The sequence below is a fragment of the Scomber japonicus genome, chromosome 24 (genome assembly GCF_027409825.1).
Source record: "Scomber japonicus isolate fScoJap1 chromosome 24, fScoJap1.pri, whole genome shotgun sequence".
NCBI lineage: Eukaryota > Metazoa > Chordata > Actinopteri > Scombriformes > Scombridae > Scomber > Scomber japonicus.
Genome location: NC_070601.1, coordinates 10,900,936 through 10,914,707, shown reverse-complemented (window position 1 = coordinate 10,914,707; position 13,772 = coordinate 10,900,936). Strand labels below are relative to the sequence as shown.

The window sequence follows — 13,772 nt, the reverse complement described above, 5'->3', positions numbered from 1 at the left end:
ATGTTTGTCAGGCCTTCTTACTTTTCCATTCATTAGAGAAGCAATCACTGTTAATTTCAAAAAATAATGCAGAGCCAAATGTTTCTTCTGGATGAGTGTCAAAGAGCCCGTCTGTAGTCTGGAAGACTAATGCTTGCTTGCGTCATGTATGAGTATGCACACCCACAAACTCACTTAGTCAAACCAAACTGAGGTAAAAAAAAGAAAAACCTGAGAGACGGGGTCTTGCTCCCATCAGCGTCCCATTCTGCAGAGTCAGCTTTCCTCTGCCCATCACCGCCCCGCCCCCCACCCCCCCATTCCCTTCCATTCCCGCCCCGTCTCTCTCGGTTGCTTTCTCTTTACAACCAAAGCACTTTTACTGTCTGTTTTTGTCCCTACACCATCTTTCATCTTGATTTCCTCGTCGTGCACCCCTCCTTCCTCTGTGTCCTCCTTCCATCCTCTCCTCTGCCCCGCAAAGGGACGCGCAAGACCCGATGAATGGAGGGCAAAGCCAGAGCCAGGGAGCATCCGTCATCCATTCGCTTCGTCCCTCCCCAACCCCCTTCCTCCCTCCCTCGCTCTCTATCTCACCCCTCCTCCTCCATACTCCCTCCTCCCTCCTCCTCCTCCTCCTCCTCTCTTCTCTTCTGATTGCCGCGGCTAGGATCACTGCACTTCTCCATGCGCTGAAATGGAGAGCACTCAGAGAAGGCTCATTGCAGCCCAACTGAGCCAGGTGGAGACAAGCTGAAAGGATTGACTCGTCCCAGAGAGAGCAGAGGGGTGGGAGGTAACCCTCTCTGTCATCACTTAAGAACATTGTGGAAACACAGAGTATTGGACTGCCTGTGTGCCGGATGGGGCATTCAACGTGATCCTTGCTGTCTTCTGAGTTGATTTTCTCGAACTGTAAGAAACTGTGTCCGAAAGGCTTTTGTTGACTCTTGATATGGATCCGGGTTGAAACTCGATTGTCTTTGAACGTGACAAGATTTGGATGTGGATTAGAATGCCGATGTGGAGCACTTGAGTTTTGGGGACGTAGCACAGGACCACATGGACATGTTTGGTTTCTCCAAGATGCCAAAGCTGTCTGGGTGAGTGAGTGTGTTTGTGAGTGTGTATTGAATTTCATTCCTTAAAGGCACTGTGGGCATTTTTTTTCACAGTCACAGAACATCTTCAATGAGTAAATGGAAGTTCTCTCAGCACATCTTTATGCTTGAATGCCTGTGTGTTCCTAAAGGTGTCATTCTTCTGAGGGCGCAACAACACACAATTATTTAAAAAACTTTCTTGACAAGTTTCTTGGGACCAATGTTGAGGTACTCCATACTAAATGCCAAAAATGTCTAACCAGTATAAAATGTATTGTTACCTTGAGCAGTTTTCTCCAGCCTGGTTCTGCTATATGTCCAAGAAATGACCCCATCATTCACTCTGCCTTCCATTGTGTGTTTCACCCACAAAGTTTTATGACTCTTCCAATGAATAAGTATTTCAATTCAGAGACTTTATTGACGAGGGTAGAACAAATGTTTGCTGAAGAGATTGTTGTATTTCATCCTGTCTTACTAGCAGAGGCTTGATTGTGTTTTCTCTTGTGTTATTTGTGTTGTTTGCCCTCTATGGTTCACATCCTACTAATGTATGAATATTTACAACAGCAGCAAATATAGGAAATGAAAAGAGAAACAGAATCAGAGAGAACATGGACCAAGCAGATATTGCGAGGGATTAAGGATGAGATAGAGAAACAAGAGAGGACTGACAATGGTTACTGAAAAGGATGGGAACACAGTGAGTGAGTGGAGGGCACAGGGGCAAAGGAATGGTTGTAACCAGACTACTAAGTACTTAAAAAGACCGTTTGGTTTAAAGGGGTTTACCCTCAGCAATCCTATCCATTCCTCGTGACACATAACCACACCCACTTACACCAATTATAAAGCAGTTCATAGGCAGAGGATCCAGACATGACATTAAAGGTCTGATTGGATAGTTGAATACCTTTCCTGATAACATAATGGCAGCAGTGCTGAAATGTTAGATTTTTCTGACAGCAGGGTAAATTGGCAATGTTCCCAGTTGTTCAGAAATGTAGAGCCATTGATACAGTAAATGAGCAATTAGTCAGGGACAAATTAATTGTGTTATATATATAATGCCGTGCTTGTTCAAATCTGGCTTCTTTGGTAAAGTTTTTGAATGCAACTACTGAGATTGTTTTTTTACCCCAAAAATGTTGCTGTATCTTCTTTTCATTTCACATACCGAACAAGTTGAAGTGAAGCTACCTCAGGCCAGAAATGTCAAGAAATTCTTAAGAAGTCTTAAGGCAGGAGCAGACTCTGACCACAAGTCAGAGCTGCAGCAATAATGAAGGGCTCAGCACACAACAATCCCTGCTCACTGTGGTTTTATATGTCACACACACACACACACACACACACACACACACACACACACACACACACACACACACACACACACACACACACACTACACAATGTACATAAATACATGTTTGCATGATCCTTGACTCATGTGTGGTCACGTCTCTAAGCCCACTAAACATGCCTCATGACAAATCTTTTAAACCTACACATAGACTCTGTGGTTAGCATTTGGAGTACTTCTTCTTCTCCTTTTAAAGAAAGGCAGAAAAAACAAACAAAGGAAAGGAACAGTATAGATAATTCAAATATAAACTAAAGTTTCAAGAAAGTTTGGAGCCGCACATCTGCCCTTACATCACAACAGTTTGATAGTGAACAGTGTGGTCAGAGTTGTTCATGAGTCCATGGTTATGTCTGATACTAAGGATCTTGTGGAAGCTACTTGACGACTAAACATATTGTGTTGTGATTCAACATCATAGCTAGCATGGTCGAATATAGAAGATTATGAAAAACATGACTTTGCTCTGAAAGAAATCAAGCTGCCAGCTCAAGACCAACCTATGTTACATGTACAATTGAGTCTGGTACAGACTGAATACATGCTTAACAATTTGGACTTTAGTGTAGATATGGAAATACAGACAATAAGCATCAAGATTTATAAATGCAGATGTTTTCTTTTGAATATTTTACCTTGAAATCTGATTAATCCTTATGATCCTTAAAAATACTCCCACTACATTTGGCTTAAATGTCCATTTGGATTCATGAATGAATTCATTAGAATTTAGTGATTAAAAATCTAATCACTTTGACCTCAGAAAACCTGTTTTTGGCTATAACTCATTAATTCATAGTCTCACACAAATGCCTAATATGATACAATGATGACGAGGATACCTTTTATATCCAGAAGGTCAAAGATCAACTCCACTGTGACACCAAAATGTTCTGCAATAATACGTTTCTGCCCATTATTCAACACTATAACTCAGGAACAAAAGGGGAACTTGTGACCACATTTCACATTTGGTCAGCTACTGAACTGGTGGTACTAATCTGGGGTGCCCATCTTGAAACTGTGGTATTTGTATAGATCTTCTTGATCTGCTGGGTTGAGGATGTGTGAAGCATCCAAGATTTAGAATGTGTATTTCTAAGTTAAACTAATTTTCTCCAGGCTATAGCTTGATATTTCACTAACATACATTAGTGTCAAATCATACTTTTATTTAGCCCTTCAGGTGCTGTAAAGAAACTAAACATTTTTCTTTCTTTTTCTGTTCCAGTAGCTTAGAAAAAGTTATGCTCAATTACCAAATCAGCTAAACAAATAAGAAAACTAAAGCAAAACACTCAGCACTCATTATATTGATAACATTTAAAATGTCTTAAACACAGCTTGGAAATAAGCCTCTGCTTCTGCTGAACTAATTTGATGTTTACCCTGATCATTTCTATTCTATGCTGTATCCCCATTTTCTAAATCATAAGGACAAAAATTAACAGTTAAAAAGTTCCCCAAATTAGTTTTCCCTCAACTTTATTTCAACAAATAGCTCCCCCAACACAACACATAAAATGGAGAACATTCATAATCCATACATCAATATAGATGAAAATATCACACACTACAGAAGTAAGTGCCTAAAGTGTTCATTTCTTCTACCGGATAGCTGTATTATCACATTTTTTATTTGTATATGACTGCTAATTTGATTAAATAACCTCCATTCCTCATAAGAAGTGTTTCCCCTCCCCTCGTTTTCCAAGAGTTTTTCCCTCCTGGGAAGTATTAGCGCTTCTCCATATGCATTACCATTTTGTCAGCCCATCATAATGTTCTCCACACCCATTTTTTTTACAAATGTGGCTCCATCCGTTGCAGACAGAGTGTAAAGCAGCGGCAATGAATAACGGCGTAACGCTAACATACACCCAGAGAGTATTTTGTATCGCTGGCGAGCTAGCTGCACTTTGCTAGCACCCAGATGGCCGGTGTGTGTATCCATGAGCTGTCATAATACAATTTAGGAGCCTTCTGTTTGCAGATGGTGTACAAGCCAATTTTGCTCCATAAGCTTTAATGAGAAGTTGTGGATCATTTGTCACCTTTTAGTGCTCATAATAAATCATTCATTGTACGATGGGAAATAAGACATCTGCAGCAGGTGAGAGGGTTGTGTGATATTTCAGTTTTTTTTGTTTGTTTGATGCTCTTGTTCTATCTGTGGACTAATTTGAGTTTTGTCATCACACATCTGGCTTTATATCTGGAACATTAACCCAGTCTCTTTTATCTATTTGAATCTGTGCCTGCGAAACACAAAAGCAAGACGTATCAGTGTTTGTAGTGTGGGAAAAACCTTGGCGTTAGTGTGTTGGTATTTGGCAACAAAACTAGCCAGCAGGGCTTGTTTGTGTTCTGCATATCAGATTACAGTTATGCGTGCCAAATTGCCCTGTGCTTTATGCCAACGCATGCTGCTACTTCAGAGGGCAAAGATCCATTGTATTGAGAGCCATCTGACAAGTTGTGGTGTCCTAAAGAATATTCATAGTGATTTTCAATTTCGAGTAAGTCAGGGGCCTCATTAGTTAAAATGGCCCACGCCCATTAGATTATCATATCAGACAGTGTGATAAGGACAGTCAAACATTTTGTATGAAGAATTTGTGCCTTAGCTTTAATCAAAATATTGTATGGGAAATAGGGGCAGTTAATGTCAACTTTTCCATTGTCTTGTTTAGGTATCAGTAGTGTGTGTAGATTTCTATCATTGTAGTTTTAGAACAGTTTGGAATGTGAAAGATAGGAGACAAAATCCACATTCCTTGCTAAGTGTAAAAGAAGCTGCAATGATTAGTTGATTAATCAATTAGTCGGTCAGATTCGTTTTTAATGTAAAAAAAAAAAAAAAAACGAAATTCCCCCAGTTTCATAATTGTGAATGACTTCTGATTTATTTATTCCTTTATGGATATGTGGATATTTTATTAAGATGAACTTAGGAATATCCTTTAACATCACATCAGAACATCAGATGGCTGAATAGCTAAAAATATCCATCAGTCATGTGTGTTTTCCACCAAACTGGCTGTAATGTGGTGTAGGTGGACATGTTGCATATAAGACATAATGTCAAAACACACACCAATCATAGAATGGGAAAAGAAAAAGAGGGGGGGGGGCAACATCAGGCTACATGGCAGCCTCCCCCACTATATTTCTCTCTTGTCACTCTCTATTTGTTACCCCTTAAAGTTGCATGATTTTCTTGATTTGAGTCTGGATAATCCTAAGGGATTTGGTTGGTGATCACTCCAGGAGGTGCTGGCAGGGTGAGCACACAGTTTGGCTGTTTCATTCAGTATATATGAAATCACATCACACATCTTTCTCTGTCTCTCTCTCTATCTCTATCTCTCTCCCTCACCTATCTGTCTACTTTATGTGGTAGCACATCCATCCACTTATCTGTCCATCTATCCCCGCGTGTAATTTGAACCAAGTACATTTTGCCTCAAAGGTGTGATTCATCTTTCAAATTTCAACTGATACGGTTCTAGCTGACTGTGTCGGGATGCTGAAATACATTTAAAGGAGTGCTTTGTTTACACAATGTTTAAAAGGAAAGAACAAAACTTATTAAGTGCAAAGCCAGAGTCGCAAGGTTAATTTCACCCCGACACAATCAATCATTCATTCTTCACCAGTGTCTTATGCAGGGGATTCATTTCCTGGTGAACACTACTATTTTGTTATGTTTCGATTACCACATTTACTTTCCCTAATTCCAGACATCTCTCACACAAGATGATACTGGAAGACTGGAGCGATGCGCTTCATGCTCCCATTCCCCTCTTTGACAAGAGACAGAATTCGATCAATTATGTAAACGAAGCAAAACCCATTTTGTTTCTTGCTCCGCACAGTCCAGAACATCCTTCTCTCGTCAGTGCTTCACAAAACCAAATAGCTTTTAGAGCGAGTGTCATCTCTCAATTACAGTGTTATTCTCAAACAGCAAGTGTACTGAAAATACAATATAATATAGATGATGAGTAATGCAAAAAAAAAGTGGTGCTTGTATTGAAATTGTACCCACAGGAATAAGTCACATGTGCTGTAAACATTAAGAGACTTTGACATACAGCATGTGTTTCTCTGTTAGCGCTTTTATGTCTCATGTATTGTGCATGGAAGCCATAGTAAGGAGGGAACACTGCTTAGTGCAATATTTAAAGACACATAGGTGCATAGGCTCTTTCCTTGTTGCAACCATACTGTGACTACATAAGTTCAAATTGAGGCATTTCCAATTGCTGAGATGACCTTCTCCATGTTCCCTAACGGCCATCATAACACGACATTAACTGCTGCTCAGCTTTTGGTTGAACTCCAAGATGATTCACTCCAATGATCTTCTTTCTGAAGTTTCTTAAGCTTCACTGCAGTATGTGCCATGTAGCTGTATGTTGCTCTATAGCTGAGAGAATGACAGAGATGTCCGTGTTGATCCGTTGGAAAATGACATAGCAGGATGGTGGTACTTGTGATAAGCTAAATTTACAGCCTTAGCTCAGCAGGAGCACTTCTTTGATTTTGAAAGCAATCATCAAACATAATCAAGAACAAAATAGTACTTAAACAAGCTATTTTGGATATTACATTTTTTTAAAAAGCTACTTACTGTACTGAGTGGCATGTCTTGATTGCCATCCATATACAATGCAGGACTAGGCAAAGGCTCACTTTAATTGCAACTCACAATCTCTTTCTTATAATTCCAAAAAAATAACACTTTTCAAACATGGTGCTAACATGTTCCATTTCCAGTTGAAACTAATCACTCCACGAGCCTCTTTAGCAAACAGATGTATCAGCATACAGAACAACTGGCTGAACTCAGCGTGGGCACGTCCATCATCTGGCCTTTCCCTGCAGACTGGCAGACTGAGGTTAATACGCAAGCGAGTCTTATCATTTGAAACTCTATTTAATCTACCTTATTATATATATAATTCCGGAAAATAATGCTTTTCAAACATGGTGCTAACATGTTACATTTCCAGTACATTTACACAGTGAAGTGCATGTACTGTACCTTTCCCATCTGCTTCCCATACTGTTCACCCTTACAGCTGCCTTTGTTCCCTTTTTTAGACCAATGCTCATGAATGCATTCAGTAACGTAATGTAATGTATACAAAAGTGTTAGCATAAAACACCAAGGACACATGAGTGATTTTGGCATCTGTGTTCTCATTATATAACAAGAACCATGACCTCCAAAACTATGTCTTTCTTCCAGTGATGACTCAATGTGCTCAAAATACATTAAGAAAATATCCACACATACGACAACTCGCATACAGTCAAGTAGAGTGACCAGAGTATATAAAGATGTTTCACAGGTCCAGCCATACTGTACCGCCTCTTAGCAAGCACTTGTTCAATAATTGATGACTTTGGTCCGGATTTACTACGCGTGGGGAGCAATTCTGTGCTTGTAGGACATGAGCAAAGTTAAAAATACCATCTCCATCTAACATTTTATATATTCTCTTACTCTCTCCCTGTGTCTTACAATGTTTTTCTGAGTGTGGCATGTGACAGGGAAGTAGAAAGCATAGTGGAAAAAATTAATCAAATATGACAGGAAAAAAAAATCTTTAATTTATCGTTCAACAAAAATGTGATTAGCATTTGTATTGAAGACGTGGTTTCATATCCGTTGGGGTTTGCTCCATCTGAGTGTCACATAAGCTGTCAGTTGTTATAGTAATGTAGATTAAATAGGGTTTCAAAAGACTTGCTTTCATATTACCCTCTGTCCACCAGTCTGATCTGTCTCCTGTAAGAGTGATGGTTAAAAGAAAAAAAAAATGTGGGAGAGAAAATACTTTTTTATCATAACAAAACAGTACAAAACACATCAACACATTTAGCAACTGTAGTAAAAATGTCTGAAGACAACTGAGTGACAGGCCAAATGATGGACAGGCCCTCAGCCAGTTGTTCTGTTTGCTGATACATCTGTTTGCTAAAGAGGCTCGTGGAGCGATTAGTTCTGCTCTAAATGCTGTCACATAATACTTAAGTGCCACTGTGTATGCACACACCCAGTGTACTGTAAACCTGCATACAGTACAATATGCATACTTACACATGCACACTTGCTGAAACCTCATATGTGTATGTGTAAACAGAGGATCAACAGTCCTAAGACCATTGCTTCATTGATTAGGCATGGCTATTATTGCCTCTAATTAGATTGAAATGACTTGACTAATTCAATTTAAAGTAAATTGAATACTTCAGTTGTCCTGGTTGTTTGATGATAGCAGAGTGAAGCTGGTTGGTGATGAGTTAAGTATTTAAGTTTAGAGTTACAACTGAGCTCCAAGCCTGCTTTTTCCATGTCTAAGTTCAGCAAATAAAAACCAACATGATTAAGCATCTTTTTTAATGACAGTTTCAATTATTTTTCCTTATTCATCAGTGCTTACATACTGCACTTTTTTCTTTTAAGGCACTAGGGAAAGGAAAGAGATTCCCATGCTAACATTATGATTAAAAAATGCAAGACATGAGCACAAGTGTCTCTTATTCATCCTAATGATCACCATCCTCCTGTGTAATCTTATTTAAGCAGCGTTTAGCAACGCTTGTTCTGCTGTGTTATTTTTAGCCCATGGAATTATCCTTCGATGTTTGGTGCAGATGTTCCAGTCAGATGTGATGTTTGCGCCTCTGTGTATTTTGACACAAATGCACCCAGTGACAAATGAAGTCACTCGAGTGCATTAGAGACGTATTTAGTGCATATTCACACACTCAGCAGCCATAGATTTTTTTTCACACATTGCAAGCAGCTATACATGTGCACACATTGGCTTTTTCTTTAACCTTTCCGATTGACTTGGACCAAATAGGCAGAGGTAGTTGATGCTTGGTTGTCATTATGTCAGGCGAGTGCAGCCAACCAACCAGAAAGTAACTGGTGGTGAAACTCCCCCATAGGCATAACCTCAGCTAAAGTAGCCTTCTACTCCACAATGCAAAAGAGAATGGGAGTAAAGACTGTGACACAGAAAGCTAATGGCATGGCTAAAAACAGTTTTAAAATGAAGCATGGCTATCTGAATGTGTGGTCATGGGTATGTTATGATCAGTGATAAATATGTAAAATCTGAAATATATCCAGAATGTTGAATGTTATCGGGAGTCCAAAATCAACAAACATATTTTTCATTGATTTAAGTGTTTAGGGTTTTTTGACACCCTCTCAGGGCCTGTATATCAGGTGAAAATAGTTAAGCTAACAGCTTACTTTTTAATCAGGCCCTATCATCACAATCGTTAAGTGACCATCCATCTGATCCTTATCTTTAGGTGTTGTCTCAGAGCCTATTCCTGGATTCATTAATGGACAGCAAAAGGTACATCTTACAGTGAAAAAAAGACACAAATATAATAACTGCAGGTAGACAGTAGTTCATATTCATGTAGAGTACAATAGTAAAGAAAAAGTGGCTCTACGCTTGAATGTGCTTTGCCCTTAACAAGTGAGTTGAAGTGTTGCCCCCCCTTGGCCAAAAATAAAAAAAAATAAGTGATTCAGCGACAGCATTCAAAGAGCCAATCATCAGATTTCTTTTAAAAGCTGTTCTGCTTCCTTTTTTTGTTTTCTGCCCCTCGACTCCACTGGGTTTTATGTGACATTTACAAAGAATCAATGTTGTGTTGTGCTGTGGACTGCGTTGTCCCACAGAGATGTACCGCTGTGTGGCAAAGGTTGAAAAGCGACACTGTAATGTATTGTAGGTCTGCCGCTGATACAGATGCGGTTTAAATAACTCACTGCGTGTCACACAGTAATAGCTTGTAGACACAAGTGAACTACAAATAAAAGAAAATAGTTTTTCTTTTGGTGCTCTGCCCTTGTAACTCCTTAAATTTAGCTCATTCCAAGGACCGAACCATGCATTTCAATTTAAATAGTTCTCAGACTTGTTGTAGAAAAACAAACAAAAACAAGACTAACATGTCTTCCCTTTGTATCATAAGGGTCATGCTAACTATTGATCATTGTTTCCCCTATTTTCATCACACAAGCCAGTCCTGTCAAAGGAAATCTTTGGTGCACATTACTCAACACAGAAATTGCAAAACAGTCTTTTTACATTCATGTGTTAACTGGTCAGAATAAGTATCTAATAGCTTTACTTGTATGTACTTATAGGTTTTATACATATTTATGTATACACCAGACTGGTATGTTTCCAATCAAGTAATCAGTGAATCCACAATATTCCACCATCATTGTGGTTGTACCTCTGCAATTCTTCAGATATTCAGTTTATTTGTTGTTGGGTTTTTCTAGCTTATTTATATTCTATGTCTGTGTGTGTATTCTCCACCAGATCCAATATTTCCAACACCTCCACCAGGACGTAGGGGTTTCATCTGATTATCTTATCTCATAAATGAATATGTTTACACTAGTTGTCAGGGGCGCAACTACCTACTTTCTGAGGGGTATGCAGAGCGAACATTGCAGGCGCCCCCCCCCCCCCCCCCCCCCACACCGGCACCCCCGCCTGAATTTTTTTTTAATGGTTATGTAACCCAGCTGTAATTTCAGTCACTTTTGTGTTTGTATTATTTGTATGATTTGAGTGAACCCCTTTAAGGGTTAAGACGACATCACATTATGACAGTTTTAAGACAGTCATGAGATTTACGATAGTAAACTCCCTAGTGAGCATCGCGAGCTCAGATGTGTGTCCTGATTCTTTCTCTCCATCCTCACACCTGAATGACATGAACTTTGTGTTAAGGAAGTTTCAAAAATACAGCAGTCAAACCACATATAAAAATATGAAATTTTAATTGTAAATGATATCCTTATTGGATATCAGTTACTGATTGGACGCTGCATCTGATCTGACTTATCAGATACATCACAACAGCACTGTAGTGTTATATCCGAGTGAAGACATTAAACTCAAGTGTATCACTCCCAAGTTCTATAATTTATCTGTTTTATGATTCACCATCTAGTTAAAAAAAAAAAGATAACTGTCTGAACAACAAAATAACCACAAACCAGTTCTTTTATTTTTCTTGTCATGATCTGTTATATTGTAAATACTGATCAGTACACAGTAACCTGTTGTTTTACTACTAGTAGCTTTAGCTAACCTGAATGTTTATAAGCCTCCTCTTGATACACTGACATAACTTACCTACTGTCTTTCAACCACTTTGAAAAGCTTTTTTTCATCCCTGCAAAATCTTTCTCTTTCTCTTTCTCCCTCTTCCGTTTTCTGTTTTGTGCCCCCGAGAGCTTTATTTTCTGTCTCTCCATGTCATTAGGTCCCTGTCATCAAATGAAAACACTCCTGCTCTAGCGCGAGCTCGAGGGGGCGCGCCTATAGTGTGGAGGCGCTCCGGTGCTTTCACCTCTCTCCCCGGAGGGGAGGCGATTATCGGAGGGGCAGGGGAGGTAGGCGGAGGGGCGCCTAATCAGTGACGTGGCTCTGTTATTGATCATATCATTTACTACACATGCACAAACGCTGTTAAATACAGAAAATGCAGACTCGAAATAATTTTACCCCCATCGCTTTGGCGCCCCCTCCATTGTGGCGCCCCTATGCGCCGCATATAGTGCATACCCACTTTTTGCGCCACTGCTAGTTGTACTCACTGTCCTCGAACCAAATCATCCCCTTGCAGAAAATCCCCCTTCTGAATAGATAAGTTACATTTCCACACGCTCATGCACTTGTTCCAAGCTTTTAAATACTATCTGCAGTGCACTTAAGGACAGTCATTGAGCGGAGATGTGTGTGTGTGCGTGTTTGGCTACAGTTAAGATTCTGGCCAGCAGCCTGTGGAATAGTCCAAATCTGCACATTGGGAAAGGACAGGGTGTGCCCAGTTCTAGTCTGGTACGCTCTATGTACGTGTGTGTGAGTGTACAGACAGTGCAAGAGAGTAGGGGATGAGGGAAAAATAAATGGTGCTGATACTTTTGTTTTGTCCACTGTTGCTTCATTGTGTAATGAAGTCACAGTAGCCTAACGTTTGACCAGGTCAGACAGCTGTGATTGATGGAGCTGACTGTGTACTTATTGACATAACCCTGACATGTCTTTGTGCTTGTATAATGCTGTGCGTGCATGTCAGTAGAATAGAAAGATTTATATTCTTTGTGCTGCATTGACAGGAAAATCTCACATCCAGAGCAGTGTTGTGTGTTGAAGGAAAGGAGCTGTCCATGGTCCTGAAACCAGCTAAATTAAAGCTTCAATGAAGGAGCTTGCCTTCACCTCCTTTGATGTCTGTGTGACGAGTAGCTTTTTTCACAGCAAGCTTTTAATTGATTCCATCATCACACGCTGTTGGCATGTTTCCACACGAGTAAGACCAGCGAGTGTTTTTAAGGAGCAGAGTTTCATCTCTAGAGGATATAAAGATCCAGATCCCACTAATCAGCTCAAGTATAGTTTGGTCTTTATTACGTTTCTCAGAGGATGGTTAATTTGCAGGGAAATGACTTTGTAGCGCAGAGTGCAGCACAGTGCTACAAGACAAATGTAACATTTAGCCACATCCATAATAGTGGTGACTCACTTCCTCTGCAGTTAGTGCTGATAGACTATGCATTTAGCAGCTGTGTGGCTGACGGGGAAGTAGAAGTGATTGGAGTGTTGGTGGCCTGAATCGGATGCAAGAAGACAGGTTAAAAATAAATACAATTTGTTAAGTATGTAATTGTTTTAAAAAAAACTAATATTTTTGAGATTTTGATTCAACATCAACTGTTTTTGCTTTCCCCTTTAGATTAATGGCATGCTGAGTGTGCATATTGTACTGTAGAGACTAGGAAATAGCTTTGGTCTAGGCCTCTTAATCATAGATAGTGTGTCAGATTTGCATGTTTTTCAGCAATTCAAATAGGTCCAGTTTATTGCTCATTAAGAACTGTCAAGTTTTGTAGGTGTGATTAAGCATGATGATGTCATCTCCCTGTGCTAAAGGCAGAACATTGCTGAATCTATTAAAAATAGCAACAATTCACACAAAATGGCAAACTAAGACTGTATTCAACCAAATAAACTATTGGTTGACTGAAATTGTACATAGTCTTCAACCTATCCATTGATCAATGAAGAAGAAAAGTGACGTTCCAATATACTACACAAGCCTCCTCTCCTTTTTCTTCTGTTTTATGCTGTGTGACAACCAGAGTTATGGTGCTGTATTACCACCCACCACGTTAGAGTGTGAACCAGAGTGATCTACCCCCACAAACAAACACAGCGCTATCTTCTCACTGAACTTTTAGGGGTTGGAGGCCTGGACACGGT

At 39.6% G+C, this 13,772-nt stretch overlaps 1 protein-coding gene across 1 annotated transcript in view; it reads left to right on the top strand.

The window, feature by feature from the left end:
- Nucleotides 1-676: 676 nt before the first annotated feature.
- LOC128354047 (FERM and PDZ domain-containing protein 4-like) overlaps nucleotides 677-13,772 on the top strand; it is a 43,698-nt gene continuing 30,602 nt past the window's right edge. Inside the window, exons 1-2 of the mRNA XM_053314289.1 lie at nucleotides 677-721; nucleotides 994-1,082. Coding sequence (XP_053170264.1) covers nucleotides 677-721; nucleotides 994-1,082 — 134 coding nt within the window. The remainder of the gene's footprint in view (nucleotides 722-993; nucleotides 1,083-13,772) is intronic.